Source organism: Hyperolius riggenbachi, chromosome 5 (genome assembly GCF_040937935.1).
Source record: "Hyperolius riggenbachi isolate aHypRig1 chromosome 5, aHypRig1.pri, whole genome shotgun sequence".
NCBI lineage: Eukaryota > Metazoa > Chordata > Amphibia > Anura > Hyperoliidae > Hyperolius > Hyperolius riggenbachi.
Genome location: NC_090650.1, coordinates 416,873,405 through 416,892,389, shown reverse-complemented (window position 1 = coordinate 416,892,389; position 18,985 = coordinate 416,873,405). Strand labels below are relative to the sequence as shown.

At 44.3% G+C, this 18,985-nt stretch overlaps 1 protein-coding gene across 1 annotated transcript in view; it reads left to right on the top strand.

Moving 5' to 3' along the window:
- WASHC5 (WASH complex subunit 5) overlaps positions 1-18,985 on the top strand; it is a 69,248-nt gene that overhangs the window by 3,647 nt on the left and 46,616 nt on the right. The window contains exons 4-8 of the mRNA XM_068238020.1: positions 116-200; positions 1,874-1,974; positions 3,410-3,602; positions 16,558-16,710; positions 17,232-17,345. Coding sequence (XP_068094121.1) covers positions 116-200; positions 1,874-1,974; positions 3,410-3,602; positions 16,558-16,710; positions 17,232-17,345 — 646 coding nt within the window. The remainder of the gene's footprint in view (positions 1-115; positions 201-1,873; positions 1,975-3,409; positions 3,603-16,557; positions 16,711-17,231; positions 17,346-18,985) is intronic.

The window sequence follows — 18,985 nt, the reverse complement described above, 5'->3', positions numbered from 1 at the left end:
GAAGTGAAGAAATCGTGAATAAAGCCCTGTTATTTATGCTACACACAGAGAGCATTGCTTAGACAATATTCCTGCAGTTATCCCTGCAATTATTAAATGTGGCTTCTTGTTTTAGGTATTTAGATGATCTCAATGAAGGCATTTACATCCAGCAAACCTTGGAGACAGTTCTTCTCAATGAGGATGGAAAGCAACTATTGGTGAGTCGCTGTCATGGTCAAATACCTTTCTCAGTAGGCTACAGTCACAGAAAACCCAGTGCTTAAATGTAGACATACACTATTGGAATTTTTTTTTTTCTTTGTTAAGTAAACCTGAAACAGCCGGGAGGAAAAAAAAGACACTCACTGTACCAATGGGGAGGGGGGGGGGGGGGGGCTTTGTATTCCCCCCCCCCACCCCCCCGTGTAGAAATTAATGGGTGGCTCCTTCATCCTCCCACTCTCTGTAGAATGGAATTGGCTGCTGTCCCCCCCCCCCCCCCCCCCCCCATACAATAAAATTGGCTGCACCTTCCTCCTCCCCTCTCTGTAGAATACTAGAATGGGCTGATCCTTGCTCCTCCCCTCTCTGTAGAATACTAGAATGGGCTGATCCTTGCTCCTCCCCTCTCTGTAGAAAAGAATGGGCTGATCCTTGCTCCTCCCCTCTCTGTAGAATAGAATTGGCTGCTCCTTTCTCCTCTCCTCTCTGTAGAATAGGATGGGTTGATCCTTCCTCTTCCCCTCTCTGTGGAATAAAATGGGTTGATCCTTCCTCCTCCCCTCTCTGTAGAATAGAATGGGTTAATCCTTGCTCCTCCCCTCTCTGTAGAATAGAATGGGCTGCTCCTTCCTCTTCCTCTCTCTGTAGAATAGAATGGGTTGATCCTTCCTCTTCCCCTCTCTGTAGAATAGAATGAGTTGATCCTTGCTCCTCCCCTCTCTGTAGAATAGAATGGGCTGCTTCTTCCTCTTACTCTCTCTGTAGAATAGAATGGGTTGATCCTTGCTCCTGCCCCCTCTGTAAATAAGAATGGGCTGATCCTTCCTCCTCCCCTCTCTAAGATAGAATGGGCTGATCCTTACTCCTCCCCTCTCTGTAGAGTAGAATGGGCTGGTCCTTACTCCTCCCCTCTCTGTAGAGTAGAATTGGCTTTTCCTGCCTCCTCCCCTCTCTGTAGAATAGAATAGGCTGATTCTTGCTCCTCCTCTCCCTGTAGAATATAATGGGCTGATCTTGCTCCTCCTCTCCCTGTAGAATATAATGGGCTGATCTTGCTCCTCCTCTTTGTATAATAGAATTGGCTGATCCTTCCTCTTCATTTCTGTGTAGAATATAATGGGCTGATCCTTCCTCCTCCCCTCTCAGTAGAATAGAATGGGTTAATCCTTGCTCCCTCCCTCTCTTTAAAATATAATAGGCTGAATCTTCCTCCTCCCCTCTCTGTAGAATAGAATAGGCTGAATCTTCCTCCTCCCCTCTCTGTAGAATAGAATGGGCTGATCCTTGCTCCTACCCTCTCTGTAGAATCGAATTGGCTGATCCTTGCTCCTCCCCTCTCTGTAGAATAGAATTGGCTGCTCCTTCCTCCCCTCTCTATAGAATAGAATGGGCTGATCCTTCCTCCTCCCCTCTCTGTAGAATAGAATTGGCTGATCCTTCCTACCCTCTCTATAGAATAGAATGGGCTGATCCTTCCTCCTCTCCTCTCTGTAGAATAGAATTGGCTTTTCTACGGAGAGCTCAACTGTTCACTGGCCAGAAAAAAACCTGTAGTGATCAGGAAGGTTGTGGCTGCATTTACCCCTTGTGTGTATGTAGCGTACAGCTTACCTGATAAACCTGCTTATCTGTGTTGCACTGGCTGACGGCTTTCCCTTATGACACACAGTGTGAAGCTTTGTACCTATACGGGGTGATGCTGCTGGTGATTGATCAGAAGATAGAAGGGGAGGTGCGAGAGAGGATGCTGGTGTCCTACTACAGATACAGGTGAGTCTGCTTTATATTTAAAGAGAACTTGCCGAGGTGGCAAAAAACAAAAAAAAATACTTAAGAGTGAAGCCTGTGGATCCTGCAGAGGTTTCCCATGACCTCCTGGAGGTCACCTGCCGCTGCTTGGGGCTCTCCTTATTATCGCAGCTCGGGCTCCTCCTTTATGCACAAGCGCAGCGGTACAGTACCTGCATTAGTATGGCCCCGTCTGCATAGAAGCACCAAGCGGCTTCGGCGTACTGCGCAGGCATGGCCGTACTCATGCAGGCTTGGTATTGCCGAACTCATGCTTGAAGCGGAGTGCAGCCACAATCACATATTCAACAAGCTCTTGTCAAATATGATCCAGAGGTCCGCACATGGCAACAGTGTGGGCCTGGAGGATGTGGGAAGCCTCAGCGGGATTTAGAGGCTTCATTCGTCTTAGGTAAGTATCTAATTTTATTTTTCTTTGCCTTGGGTACACTTTAACCCATTAGCAACTTCAATACAGTTATCTCGTTTGAGCTAAGTGCGCTGCTTTTGACTGCAGTTGGCAGAACTCGTGCTGTAAATTCTTGGAATGCTTTGATCTCTCTCTACTGAGCAGAAAATATACAAACTGAAAGAAGAATTCTTTTATTGACTCACAATGCCCCCTAGTGACAAGTGGCCTCAAATACACATTATAGCAGTACTAATTACAAGCAGGGAAATGTAACAAATAAGAAATTAAAACAATGTGCTAAAATATATTAATCGGGAGCACTTGCAAGCCTCTAAATAAACTGGCTGCTGAAGAGTCAAGTTTTGCGCTGCAGAGTTCTTTTGCGTATTTTAGAGCAAAATTTAAAGGGACCTAGGTTCAAACTCAAATGAAGCCGATAGATGCACATAACACCTCCCAATAACTGATTATTAATTCCATGAACCCACAGATATTTACACATTCCCTGGAGTCACAACAAGGCCTTTGAGGTGTCCCTAGATTAGTGGTGAATGCAATTGCATTATACATATTCAATGAGCGTATCCATGATTGGGCACACGTCTAATTGGATAAAAAGCCTGAGAGTAGACTTATCTGAGGTAGCCTGCATGACCATTGACTTCATCCTTGCGGGGTGCTGTTAAACATCAGGTGTGGGTGGGGAGGGGGGAGACCACCTGCATAATGCCCCTTTGGTTCTGGTCTCTTCATGTCAAATATTGCAGAGAAATGGTACACCACTCAATCAGGCTGCTGCATTTGATGGGTCTATTTCCATACTGTAGAAAGTGCATCAGCATCTTTAGCATCTCAATGATCCTCTTTAGACGTTCGGAGCCAATCAGGATGCCCAGGAGCCAGCCGCACAAATAGACGTACTGGCTTCTGATGTTTCTGCCCTCAGTGATGCAGGCTGTGGTTTCTGTAGTCTGCTGGTTACAGGTCCTCTTTTTGTGTATTCAGCGGTGCCAAATCCTCAGCTGAGTCCAACATGGATGACATCTGCAAGCTCCTCCGCAGCACGGGCTACTCCAGCCAGCCGGGGTCAAAGCGGCCCCCAAACTACCCCGAAAGCTACTTCAGCCGGGTGCCCATCAGTGAGACCTTCATCAGCATGGTGATTGGACGGCTGAGATCTGATGATATTTACAATCAGGTAAGACACACACTGCACAGAAAAAAAAATTCCCGTGTGTGTTTACAAACAGGTACAAGAAAAAAACAAACTTTGCTCCAATTTTTAAAAATAAAACTGAGGCTCCTTTTAGACTTGCATTGCAAGTGTGCGTCGCATTACCCTGTTTTACTGCAGGTTCACGCAACGGCAATGCAAGTCAATGGGGCCTAGCACACTTACAACATCACGTCGCATTTTGCCAAAGTGTTCATCCCGCTGCTATCCCGACCCACAGCCTGCAGCGTCTTACCCCAAGCACTGTGCTTAATGCATGGGGTAATGGAAGTCAATGGGCAACACAGTAAGTGTGAACAATGGAGCGCAGTGCCAACAGGACTCCCAGTGACATATTTCCTGTCTAGCAGGGAGTACACCGCTGAGCGGGGGGCGGCGTTATGCATATGACCATGTCGGCACACTCTGCCACAGGGTAATATGTTTGTCATTTTTTTGGCCTCAAGCCAACCTGAAAACTAAAGTTTGATACTTGCCAGTGTAGATTAAAGGAATATTATCAAGTGTTCTAAAATGATAACGTACAAATCATGTCTAAGTAGCCGTGTTAACATTTTCCTACTATTCATGTTAAATATCAGAGCCAAAAAGCTTTAATTCATTGGGTATCATTCATAAAGCATTTCCGCATGCGGAAATGCTTAACACCGGTGACTTTCCCGACCACTCAGCATAAGCCCCATTCATAAAGGCTCTTTCCGCATGAAAAGGTGACAGAGCGATACATTTCCGCCTTGTGCAGAGTTTTTCTAGATTAATCTAGAAAAAGTAACAAACACATCCATTCATAAAGATTAGAGCAAGCGGTATCCGGAAGGAAAATACCGCTTGCTCGACAGTAGCGATAGGCGGGCGGAATACATATAAATGAATGGGAGGGACCTCCCAAGCAGCATCAGACAGAGCAGCGCAGGGAGGGAATCGGGCAGCTTTTAAGTTTCCGCATGTCTTCCGCCACGCTGCCGCCAGCTTCCTCCAGAAAACCTCCGCACTTCTTCCGCAACAGACAGACTTCTTTATGAATGGCCACCCAGAAGTCTTAATTACCGGTTGCGGAGAAGAACGGTGTTTTCCCGCACTACCGACAGCCTGTTTATGAATGATACCCATTGTGTGTAGATTTTAGCTACGTTTGGAATGTCTCATCTGCAGAGGTGAATCCCTGCAGTCTGACATGCTAAGAACAGTGTAATATTGAAGCAGATTATTTGAAAACAGGTATCAGGTTTCACACACTACAGTATTACAAATGTTTATGTTGCACATAAGATACATTTCCTCTGCTCTCTGTGAGAGAAAGCTCTGCCTGTCTCTGACTGAGCTCTCTGCACACACAGAGTTAACAGATACACTGTGAGGGAATTTCCCCCCTCCCCTCATGGCCGAGTCTGCCGTCAGAATTTCAGCAAAAATTCCAGTTGGAGGCAAGCACTTCCAAAATTATAAAAAGCTCTTTTATTGAATCATCAAAAAAAACATGTGGCTATACGGCGACAGCCCGCTGTTTCAGGACTCAGCCCTTTCTCAAGCCGAAGTGCCCACAAACTGACAAAACAAACACCATCCTTATATAGTGATCTAACTTCCCCTTAACCAATGAATTCAAAAAGTCAGCAGCCAATCACCTTACCTGGTATCACAAGCGGACCTGAGAGAGAACTCCTGGCTTTATATGCAAATATCCACCTCTAGTCGCACAGACTATGTGGCATATATATTATATTAACACTGCTGTATCTTTGCAACGGCGCAGAGAGGCCACCACTACTGACGTCAGAGCCAGTCCGGCTCCCGTGTGCTATACTATTCATCCCCGTCATGTGTAAGGCGGGGTCAGGCAATCCGCGCACAGTGTCGGCTGGCGTCATGAAGCTGACACCCCAAGAGGCGGGGACTTGTCACTCACACTCATCAGCCCCAGCGTGCACTTCGCCTGTTAAAGCAGCCAATCAGGGCTGTCCATCAGCACACGGGAAGCGCGTCCCTAGCAACCAGCGTCACACATAAACATAAACAGAACATTAGTACTTTACCTCTCAGCGGCGGCGCAGCGATTAGTGTTAAGCCATAAACTCTCCCACGATCCCCCCACAAACCAGCAAGATGAAGCTCTGCATATAAAGAGCAAATTTATACATTAAAGGAGCATGCAACACATTTTGTCCTAAACAGAGATCTAGTTAGATGCAAAAACCAAGGTCATATTCTCTGTTTAGCCCCCCTTCCCCCAACACTCCCAATCTTCTAATCCACCCAGCCTCCCTTTTTAATAGCTCTTTCACCCTACTATGTCTACCTCTCCAACTATGTGGAACTCCATCAATAATCTGTACACGGAGTTGGGATACATTATGATGCATTTCAAGAAAATGAGCTGAGACTGCCTGTTTCCTATCTCCATTCCTTATAGCACTCTTATGGGAACATATCCTGTCTCGTATTTTTTGGGTAGTCATCCCAACATATCCCAACCCGCAAGGGCATTTTAGTAGGTATACTACATAACTGGAATCACATGTGTAAAAATCCCTGATCCCATATTTAGTACCCTTAGAAGGGTGTCTAAACTCTGAGCCTTTTATGACATGTCCACAAAGATGGCACCCGAGGCACGGATATGTTCCCACTCTCCTACCTGTCTCCAAGGATGGTGTGGCATGATGGAACACCTTGTCCCTAACAGTAGGGGCCTTTTTAAAAGACAGAAGTGGAGGATATCTAAATTCTGGAATGCGTGGAAAGGCCTCACTTAATAGGCGCCAATGGCGTCTAATGATCCTCCCAACCTCCTGACTACATGTATTGTAGGTAGAAACAAATGGGAGCCTAAATTGCCTGTGGATCTTCCTAGGGGAATGAGTTTCCTCTCCCACTACCTGTCGTGGATATCCTCTCTGTCGAAATTTTAGGTCCATGTCCTGCTGTCGTCTCTCCAATGTATCTGGATCAGATATTATCCTAGATAACCTTTTAAATTGTCCCTTTGGAATGGCATCTTTAACATGAGGGGGATGAAAGCTAGCATAATGTAACAAAGAATTACGGTCAGTGTCTTTCACAAACAGATCAGAGACAAGGACATCACCCTTTCTCTCTATTGAAGTATCTAAAAAAGAGACTCTATCAGGGCTAATATGGCTAGTCAGTCTAATCTCATTGCAGCTCTGGGATAAATTAAACAGGAATGCATCAAGGGTCGACCGTGGCCCCGCCCACACGCAAAAAATGTCGTCTATATAGCGCAGCCAACATCTGGCATATTGCTGAAACAGACGATTTTGTATATATAAAAGCCTCTTCATACAAACCCATATAGAGATTAGCATAGGATGGGGCCACGTTCGACCCCATCGCCGTACCCCGTTGCTGCAAGTAGAATTCACCCTGGAACGAGAAATAATTACAGCGTAAAACAATATTCAATAAGTCCAACAAAAACACTCGTTGGTCGCTAGACACGTCTGACCTAGTCATCAGGAACCAGTCTATGGCCTCTACACCCCCATCATGTGGGATGGAGGTGTAGAGGCTCTCGACATCCAATGTCACTAGAAGGAGATCCTCCCCTATAATCTCTAAGTCCCTGATCTTTTGAAGAAACATATCTGTATCTCTGATGTATGAATCTAGAGTCAGAACAATAGGCTGTAATATCCTATCCAGAAATTGAGCAATGGGCACAAATACCGAACCCGTGCCGGCCACAATGGGTCTCCCCGGTGGACGGCACGGATCCTTGTGAATCTTAGGCAAAGTATAGAACCTTGGAGTTATAGGGTTTTCTGCTATCAAAAATTTGGCTAGACCCTCATCAATAATTTCTTTGGACTTTGCTTTTTCAACTATGCTTTTAATTTTTCCCTGTATAGAGACAATGGGATCCTCTTGTATCCTACAATAAATCTCAGACTGTGCCAATTGTCCCCTGATCTCCTCCTCATAGTAGATGCTATCTAGCACCACTACGGCACCCCCTTTATCTGCTGGACGGATGGTCAATTCAGTTCTCCTCTTGAGATTGTCCAATGCTATTCGTTCATCTCTGGTGAGAGCTGGAGATTATGAAAAAGAAATGGGTGGAGCTGGACATGCACGCCAAAACATTGGCAGAATATTGCCGCACTAGAAGGATTCCAAGGACAATTCGCTCTCAGGTGTCACCTATGATGTTCCTTGGTGACCAAGACTTTTGTTCAACATTTGAGAGGATATGGAACAAGGCGGCTTTTGACACCATGATCCTCACTATAGAGAGGATCCATCAGGAATTACCTGTATTGGAGAGAAGGAGTCTAGCCTTACTCACCCAACTAACAGCCATTCTACCAGCTGAGGAAATGCAATCATTTGTGGATCAGTTGGCGAAAAAGATGGTGGCTCACACAAAGATGATAGAGGAAACCAAACGTTCTAAGTTCCACCGGGATTCACAGGATTATAAAGATGGGTATATCTATTCGTGGCAAAAGATGGTCCCTGCTAATACCATTAGAAGGTACAACAAACCCAATAGACCTAAGGGAGAAGTACCACGTCCCCGAGGAGGTAATCCAGGATCTTCCTCAGATTTTTTGTCCTCTCGGGAGAGTTCACCCATAGGAAGAGGAGCAGTCGGAGGGGCGGAAGTAGGGCAAGGTGCAAACGCACGAAGGGAACCCAACAGGAGCCAAATGGAATTACGCAAGAGGCCGTGATAGATCAACCACAGTTGGTTGTCAATATTTCTGGACATGTATTGACACCAACAGAAGAAAGGATCCTGAACTTTGGTTTGAACTTCAGTCCCACCAATACTCCTGACTTCTTTAAGTTAGATCAGGAACTCTTTAGATTTTTTAGGACCATTAAACTTAAATATTTTTTTGAGATGGCTCCACAATACAACAGTACAGAGGAGGGACGGGATGAGTTCCAGTTTACCTTGAAAGAAACAGGTTTAAGAAATAGGAGTCAGTTTACTCCCTCAGGCAATATGATAATAGATAATTTTTGCACTAAGGTAATGGAAGATCTTAAAATGCTAGAACGAACACAGCAGAGGACAAGGACACAATTTAATCTCACCAGAGATAAACGAATAGCATTGGACAATCTCAAGAGGAGAACTGAATTGACCATCCGTCCAGCAGATAAAGGGGGTGCCGTAGTGGTGCTAGATAGCATCTACTATGAGGAGGAGATCAGGGGACAATTGGCACAGTCTGAGATTTATTGTAGGATACAAGAGGATCCCATTGTCTCTATACAGGGAAAAATTTAAAGCATAGTTGAAAAAGCAAAGTCCAAAGAAATTATTGATGAGGGTCTAGCCAAATTTTTGATAGCAGAAAACCCTATAACTCCAAGGTTCTATACTTTGCCTAAGATTCACAAGGACCCGTGCCGTCCACCGGGGAGACCCATTGTGGCCGGCACGGGTTCGGTATTTGTGCCCATTGCTCAATTTCTGGATAGGATATTACAGCCTATTGTTCTGACTCTAGATTCATACATCAGAGATACAGATATGTTTCTTCAAAAGATCAGGGACTTAGAGATTATAGGGGAGGATCTCCTTCTAGTGACATTGGATGTCGAGAGCCTCTACACCTCCATCCCACATGATGGGGGTGTAGAGGCCATAGACTGGTTCCTGATGACTAGGTCAGACGTGTCTAGCGACCAACGAGTGTTTTTGTTGGACTTATTGAATATTGTTTTACGCTGTAATTATTTCTCGTTCCAGGGTGAATTCTACTTGCAGCAACGGGGTACGGCGATGGGGTCGAACGTGGCCCCGTCCTATGCTAATCTCTATATGGGTTTGTATGAAGAGGCTTTTATATATACAAATCGTCTGTTTCAGCAATATGCCAGATGTTGGCTGCGCTATATAGACGACATTTTTTGCGTGTGGGCGGGGCCACGGTCGACCCTTGATGCATTCCTGTTTAATTTATCCCAGAGCTGCAATGAGATTAGACTGACTAGCCATATTAGCCCTGATAGAGTCTCTTTTTTAGATACTTCAATAGAGAGAAAGGGTGATGTCCTTGTCTCTGATCTGTTTGTGAAAGACACTGACCGTAATTCTTTGTTACATTATGCTAGCTTTCATCCCCCTCATGTTAAAGATGCCATTCCAAAGGGACAATTTAAAAGGTTATCTAGGATAATATCTGATCCAGATACATTGGAGAGACGACAGCAGGACATGGACCTAAAATTTCGACAGAGAGGATATCCACGACAGGTAGTGGGAGAGGAAACTCATTCCCCTAGGAAGATCCACAAGCAATTTAGGCTCCCATTTGTTTCTACCTACAATACATGTAGTCAGGAGGTTGGGAGGATCATTAGACGCCATTGGCGCCTATTAAGTGAGGCCTTTCCACGCATTCCAGAATTTAGATATCCTCCACTTCTGTCTTTTAAAAAGGCCCCTACTGTTAGGGACAAGGTGTTCCATCATGCCACACCATCCTTGGAGACAGGTAGGAGAGTGGGAACATATCCGTGCCTCGGGTGCCATCTTTGTGGACATGTCATAAAAGGCTCAGAGTTTAGACACCCTTCTAAGGGTACTAAATATGGGATCAGGGATTTTTACACATGTGATTCCAGTTATGTAGTATACCTACTAAAATGCCCTTGCGGGTTGGGATATGTTGGGATGACTACCCAAAAAATACGAGACAGGATATGTTCCCATAAGAGTGCTATAAGGAATGGAGATAGGAAACAGGCAGTCTCAGCTCATTTTCTTGAAATGCATCATAATGTATCCCAACTCCGTGTACAGATTATTGATGGAGTTCCACATAGTTGGAGAGGTAGACATAGTAGGGTGAAAGAGCTATTAAAAAGGGAGGCTGGGTGGATTAGAAGATTGGGAGTGTTGGGGGAAGGGGGGCTAAACAGAGAATATGACCTTGGTTTTTGCATCTAACTAGATCTCTGTTTAGGACAAAATGTGTTGCATGCTCCTTTAACCACTTAAGGACCGCAGTCTTTTCACCCCTTAAGGACCAGAGCCTTTTTTCCATTCAGACCACTGCAGCTTTAATGGTTTATTGCTCAGTCATACAAGCTACCATCTAAATGAATTTTACCTCCTTTTCTTGTCACTAATACAGCTTTCTTTTGGTGCTATTTGATTGCTGCAGCGATTTTTACTTTTTATTATATTCATCAAAAAAGACATGAATTTTGGCAAAAAAATGATTTTTTTAACTTTCTGTGCTGACATTTTTCAAATAAAGTAAAATTTCTGTATACATGCAGCGCGAAAAATGTGGACAAACATGTTTTTGATTAAAAAAAACCCATTCAGTGTATATTTATTGGTTTGGGTAAAAGTTATAGCGTTTACAAACTATGGTGCAAAAATTGAATTTTCCCATTTTGAAGCATCTCTCTCATTTCTGAGCACCTGTCAGGTTTCATGAGGTGCTAGAATTCCAGGATAGTATAAACACCCCCCAAATGACCCCATTTTGGAAAGAAGACACCCCAAAGTATTCACTAAGAGGCATGGTGAGTTCATAGAAGATTTTATCTTTTGTCACAAGTTAGCGGAAAATGACACTTTGTGACAAAAAAAATAAATTAAAAAAAGTTTCCATTTCTGCTAACTGGTGACAAAAAAAATGAAATCTGCCACGGACTCACCATGCCCCTCTCTGAATACCTTGAAGTGTCTAGTTTCCAAAATGGGGTCATTTGTGGGGTGTGTTTACTGTCCTGGCATTTTGGGGGGTGCTAAATTGTAAGCACCCCTGTAAAGCCTAAAGGTGCTCATAGGACTTTGGGCCCCTTAGCGCACCTAGGCTGCAAAAGAAATGTCACACATGTGGTATCGCCTTACTCAGGAGAAATAGTATAATGTGTTTTGGGGTGTATTTTTACACATACCCATGATGGGTGGGAGAAATATCTTTGTAAATGAGATTTCTTTTGATTTTTTTTACACACAATTGTCCATTTACAGAGATATTTCTCCCACCCAGCATGGGTATGTGTAAAAATACACCCTAAAACACATTATACTACTTCTCCTGAGTACGGCGATACCACATGTGTGACACTTTTTTGCACCCTAACTGCGCTAAGGGGCCCAAAGTCCTATGAGTACCTTTAGGATTTTCACAGGTCATTTTAAGGCATTTATTTTCTAGACTACTCCTCACGGTTTAGGGCCCCTAAAATGCCAGGACAGTATAGGAACCCTACAAGTGACCCCATTTTAGAAAGAAGACACCCCAAGGTATTCCGTTAGTAGTATGGGGAGTTCATAGAAGATTTCATTTTTTTTTCACAAGTTAGCGGAAATTGATTTTTATTGTTTTTTTCACAAAGTGTCATTTTCCACTAACTTGTGACAAAAAATAAAATCTTCTATGAATTCCCCATACACCTAATTGAATACCTTGGGGTGTCTTCTTTCTAAAATGGGGTCACTTGTGGGGTTCCTATAATGCCCTGGCATTTTAGGGGCCCTAAACCGTGAGGAGTAGTCTAGAAACCAAATGCCTCAAAATGACCTGTGAAATTCTAAAGGTACTCATAGGACGTTGGGCCTCTTAGCGCACCTAGGTTGCAAAAAAGTGTCACATGTGGTATCGCCGTACTCAGGAGAAGTAGTATAATGTGTTTTGGGGTGTATTTTTACACATACCCATGCTGGGTGGGAGAAATATCTCTGTAAATTAAAATGTTTTGATTTTTTTTACACACAATTGTCCCTTTACAGAGATATTTCTCCCACCCAGCATGGGTATGTGTAAAAATACACCCCAAAACACATTATACTACTTCTCCTGAGTACGGCGATATCACATGTGTGACACTTTTTTGCAGCCTAGGTGCGCTAAGGGGCCCAACGTCCTATTCACAGGTCATTTTGAGGCATTTGGTTTCTAGACTACTCCTTACGGTTTAGGGCCCCTAAAATGCCAGGGCAGTATAGAAACCCCACAAGTGACCCCATTTTAGAAAGAAGACACCCCAAGGTATTCCGTTAGGTGTATGGTGAGTTCATAGAAGATTTTATTTTTTGTCACAAGTTAGTGGAAAATGACACTTTGTGAAAAAAAACAATACAAATCAATTTCCGCTAACTTTTGACAAAAAATAAAATCTTCTATGAACTCGTCATACACCTAACGGAATACCTTGGGGTGTCTTCTTTCTAAAATGGGGTCACTTGTGGGGTTCCTATACTGCCCTGGCATTTTAGGGGCCCAAAACCACGAGGAGTAGTCTGGAAACCTAATGCCTCAAAATGACTGTTCAGGGGTATAAGCATCTGCAAATTTTGATGACAGGTGGTCTATGAGGGGCCGAATTTTGTGGAACCGGTCATAAGCAGGGTGGCTCCTTAGATGACAGGTTGTATTGGCACTGAAGTGCAGGAATGTTCTCAAATCGTGACCTGGACATGGCAATTAAGTCGTACCAGCAGTGATCAGAAAAAAAATTTCTGTCACTGCGGTGGGGCGGGTGAGGGTTTGGCCGGGTGATCAGAAGCCCGCAGGGGGCATATTAGGGCCTGATCTGATGGGTAGCAGTGACAGGGGGTGATGGGGTGGTTGATAGGTGATCAGTAGGTGATTACAGAGGAGAATATATGCAAGCAATGCACTGGCGAGTTGATCAGAGAGGGTCTGGGGGGCTAATTGAGGGTGTGGGCGGGTGATTGGGTGCCCGCAAGGGGCAGATTAATGTCTGATCTGATGGGTAGCAAAGACAGTTGGTGACGGGGTGATTGATGGGTGATCAGTGGATGATTAGAGGGGAGAACAGATGTAAACGATGCACTTTCGGAGGTGATTTGAGGGTGGGTCTGCACGCAATCTGAGGGTGTGGGTGGGTGATCAGGTGCCCACAAAAGGCAGGTTAGGGTCTGATCTGATGGGTGGCAGTGACAGGTGGTGACAGGGGGTGATTGATGGGTGATTGACAGGTGATCAGTGGGTGATTATAGGGAAGAATAGATGTATACAGTACACAGGGGGGAGGGTCTAGGGAGGATCTGAGGGTGTGTGGGGGGGGGGTGTTCAGGAGCCCCCAGGGGGCAGTTTAGGACCTAATCTAAAAAATAGTGTTGAGATAGTGACAGGGAGTGATTAATGGGTGATTAGGGGGGTGATTGGGTGCAAACAGGTGTCTGAGGGGTGGGCAGGGGGGGTCTGATGGGTGCAGTGGGTGATCAGGGGGCAGGATCAGTGTGCTTGGGTACTTACTAGGAGGGCTGCAACCTGCCCTGGTGGTCCCTCAATCACTGGGACCACCAGGGCAGGAGGCAGCCTGTATAGTACGCTTTGTATACATTACAAAGCGTATTATCCGCTTTACTTGCGGCAGATCGGGGGTTAACAACCCGCCGCCGCTGCTAATTGGCTGGAGGGTTGACGTCGCGGGTGGGCACATCCAGCGTGCAATCCCCGGCCAGCTAGTCCGCAACGAGCCGCCGCCGATCGGCGTATTGCGGTCGTTGCGGGCTCCACTTTGCCGCCGCCCCTAGGTAGGGGCGGTCGGCAAGTGGTTAAAATCACAATCCAGTAAAATATATATATATATATATATATATATATATATATATATATATATATATATATATATATATATATATATATATATATATATATATATATATATATATATATATATATATATAGATCTATATATATATATATATATATATATATATATATATATATATATATATATATATATATATATATATATATAATATATAGATCTATATATATATATATATATATATATATATATATATAGATCTATATATATATATATATATATATATATATATATATATAGATCTATATATAGATATATATATAGATAGATAGATAGATAGATAGATAGATAGATAGATAGATAGATAGATAGATAGATAGATAGATAGATAGATCGATCGATAGATCTATATATAGATAGATAGATCTATATATAGATCTATATATATATATATATATATATATATATATATATATATATAGATCTATATATATATATATATATATAGATCTATATATATCTATATATAGGTGGTTGGGAGGGGATCAAGGGATACATGGGGGGGAGATCTGGATTTTTTTTACACTAAAATCGCACAGCCTGTCACGGCTGCAGGCTGTGCGTCTCTCCCTGTCACACAAGATCCACAGTGACAGGGAGAGGGAGGCGGAGAGGAAGGCGGAACGGCAACTATGTTGCCTTTCGGAGGGTGATCGCTGTGATTGGCTCACAGCGATCACACGGCAGGGAGCCAATCAGTGACGGCTCCTGCCGATACCCGGAAGCCTTAGCTGTCATAAGACAGCTAAGTGCAGCCGGTTCGGTGCGCGCGATCGCGGCGGGGAGCGGCGGCGCCGGTGATAGAGATCTACGCCCTGCCAGCCAGGAGCCCATCAAAACAGGGCGTAGATCTCTATCACCTCGGTCCTTAAGTGGTTAATGTATAAATTTGCTCTTTATATGCAGAGCTTCATCTTGCTGGTTTGTGGGGGGATCGTGGGAGAGTTTATGGCTTAACACTAATCGCTGCGCCGCCGCTGAGAGGTAAAGTACTAATGTTCTGTTTATGTTTATGTGTGACGCTGGTTGCTAGGGACGCGCTTCCCGTGTGCTGATGGACAGCCCTGATTGGCTGCTTTAACAGGCGAAGTGCACGCTGGGGCTGATGAGTGTGAGTGACGAGTCCCCGCCTCTTGGGGTGTCAGCTTCATGACGCCAGCCGACACTGTGCGCGGATTGCCTGACCCCGCCTTACACATGACGGGGATGAATAGTATAGCACACGGGAGCCGGACTGGCTCTGACGTCAGTAGTGGTGGCCTCTCTGCGCCGTTGCAAAGATACAGCAGTGTTAATATAATATATATGCCACATAGTCTGTGCGACTAGAGGTGGATATTTGCATATAAAGCCAGGAGTTCTCTCTCAGGTCCGCTTGTGATACCAGGTAAGGTGATTGGCTGCTGACTTTTTGAATTCATTGGTTAAGGGGAAGTTAGATCACTATATAAGGATGGTGTTTGTTTTGTCAGTTTGTGGGCACTTCGGCTTGAGAAAGGGCTGAGTCCTGAAACAGCGGGCTGTCGCCGTATAGCCACATGTTTTTTTTGATGATTCAATAAAAGAGCTTTTTATAATTTTGGAAGTGCTTGCCTCCAACTGGAATTTTTGTCTACTGGATCCCAGGTGTGGGGAACCCTTGAGGCTTGAGCACGCCATTCCCCCTTTTGAGTGAGTGCCACTCTTTTTACCACATACTTAAAGTCAGAATTTCAGCAGGCTGCCCTTAGAAAAATGTGAAAGGACTTAGATAACATTAATTAGTTAAGCAGTGAAATGTATACACCAGTACTTAGCAGCACTTCCCAAACATTTCCTATCTCAATTGAAAAAAAACATGTCAATCAATAGTGTCTCTTAAGTCTCTAAAACCCATAGAGCCTTGCCTGGACCTCTCTCCATGCCCTCATGCAGCCCTTTCTCCAGTATGTTAGTACTATGGTGAATAAACACACAGAATAAATTAGCTAAAAAAAAATGATCTACTTAGCTGGGGCTTTCTACTTAACTGGGATGCAGCGAGGAAAGACTGGGATATCCGGGAATCCCAGTAATGTACTATCTATCCAGCAAGGAGTATGTCACTGGGCGAGATGTGGGGGTGGCGGTGCTCTGCATATGACCCTGTCGGTGCACTCTGCCAAAGGGTCATATGACTGGTGCGATAGCGACAGGGGCCTTAAGAGTTTCCACTGCTGCAGATACAAATCATAGTGACCATAGGGCACATAGGCGGTCCATACCATTCTCTAGGGAGATCATGTGACAGCTCAGGAAACAACTGAATATTGTGTCCGTACTTTATTGTAAAAGAGCTGATTGCTGTTATGTCTGGTAGGTGTCAGCCTATCCGTTACCTGAACACCGCAGCACTGCTCTTGCCACGCAAGCCGCCATCCTGTACGTCATCCTCTACTTCCACCCGACCACCCTGCACACCCACCAAGCCAAGATGAGAGAAATCGTGGACAAATTTTTCCCAGACAACTGGGTGAGTAACAGACTAACCTCTTCATTCTACTTACCAGGGCCAATCTATCGTAGCAGGTGTTCGGAAAAGCTCTCAAAGCAACCAATTGAAATCCTCGTTTTACTCAGCTACTGAAACCTGATTGGTTGCTCTGGGCAACCACTCAACTTTTGCTCCAATTTTACTTGCACCTGCCTGGTTGAGGCACAATTAAACCCAAAATCCAACTAAGAAAAATTGCATGCAATCATGTTATTTAGTATAAGTGATATGGTTTATGTTTGGAACTGAACTTTTCATATTGAGACTGTGTAGATCTGCTTGCCTTCAGCTGTGCACCTATCCATACAGGCTTAAGGTCTCTCGAAATCTGTTGTTGCCGTTGTTTACAACCGATCTTGGTCTTACATTTGCTTAAAATAGACTTGAACTCTTGCACAGGACAGAAAGTAACTATAGTCAAACTTCTATTCACAGTACGCCTAATGTTTCATTTCAGTGAGACCATGTGGGTCTAAGTTCTGGCATGTTTTGTGCTTCAGGTCATCAGTATCTATATGGGCATCACTGTGAACCTCATGGAAGCGTGGGAACCATACAAGGCTGCAAAGACTGCCCTAAACTACACCCTGGATCTGCCTAATATCAAAGAGCAGGTAAAACTGATGTATTGACGGCTTCATTATACAACAAGGGCATACATGTTACACAGTGGACTGATTTTGTAGCTTATATGGTCATTAAGGATGGTCAAATATGCTAATAATAACGAGCCAATGCTTACTTAAAGAGCAACTTAAAGGAATACTATCGATGTATGCATTTATTTTTAAATGCTGTATGTTGTAGCACACATTAGGGCAAGTACTAGGAGCAATTTGATTCCTCACACAGCTGTTCCTCTCAGCTGTAAAATCCTCCGTCAGTTTTGGCGTCAGTGTTGGATACAGAATGTATCTAATACTGACTGCTCCCAGAGGGCTAGACCATGTCTCTGCAAAGGGGAGATGCTATCAACTCCTCAGTTTATAGTTTAATTATCACCTTGCTGAAAGAATCTTGTTAATATGGTGGTAAGGGGTTAAAGATTCTAGCAATGTGTGTTTATTATCTTTGCTTCTCTTTACTGATAAAGATACTAATAATGCTAATTGTAGACAGTGGTCTGCCCCTCTCAGCAGCTTGTAAAGTGGATGCAGCCTGGAGTGAATCGCCTCAAGCAGGCAGCCAGTCTGAGTGTAAACACAGACTCCTGGTATAGCTAGTTATATTCCAGCAATATTCCAGCTCATTTAGTTACCTGTTACCACCTCAGATCAGCCTATTTCTCCTCATGTCTGCTGCATGCTGTGAGTGACACAGTGAAATATATTTGTGAGCTGTGTGACAGAGTAACCAAGCAGCTCAGGGTCCAAACTACTATGAGCTGTGTGAGAAATGAATTTTTAAGCAGGGATAGTGAGAGAGAGACCTGGGTGAATAAATAAAGTGCCCCTAGCACTAGTGGTAATGTGTACACTAATATAGAGTATTAAAAAAAAAAGTCGTTTTTAATCGATAGTACTCCTTTAACTGAAAAATAGTAGTGGGCGGAGGGTGGAAATAAATCAATACATTGCAAAGGGAGAAATTAAAGATATGAGAGATAAAGAAATGATTGATATTCAGTATGTAATTTGTTCATGTTGTTCGATCCACAATGAGCCTGCGGGTCAGCATCTTAACCACTTAAAGACCAGCGGTCTCTGGGTACTTAAGGACCAGAGACCGCTGGTCCAATCCTGACGGAATCCCGACGAATAGCCGAACATATCCGCCGTCATCACCACTCCCCGGGACGTAGCTTCTCATGTGAGCCGGTCAGGAGCCGCTTTCGTTGGCTCCTGACCCTTTTTTCAATGTAAGCCAATGGGAACGGCTTACTTTGAAAGACAGGGCCAGGTGCCAATGAAATCGGCTCCTGACCGGTTCACGTGACTCTGCCCATCAGAGACAGGCAGAGCCTGTGAGATGCGGCGAGAATCGGCGGGTTTGTTCGGCGTGGGAGCGGCGGATGTGTGCTGTGGACAGTGATTGAGCTCTACGCCCTGCCAGCCAGGGGCCCACCAAAACAGGGCGTAGATCTCAATCACTGCGGTCCTTAATGAGTTAACTACTGGCAGATGTGAAAAACTAGACAGCACCAACTGCCATTATCTATAACTCCACCCCCTAACAATGTGATAGGCTAAAGGGTTGTTTTTCTATAATGTACATATGCACAGAGGGAGATACTGCTTGCATGGCAGTCGGAAAC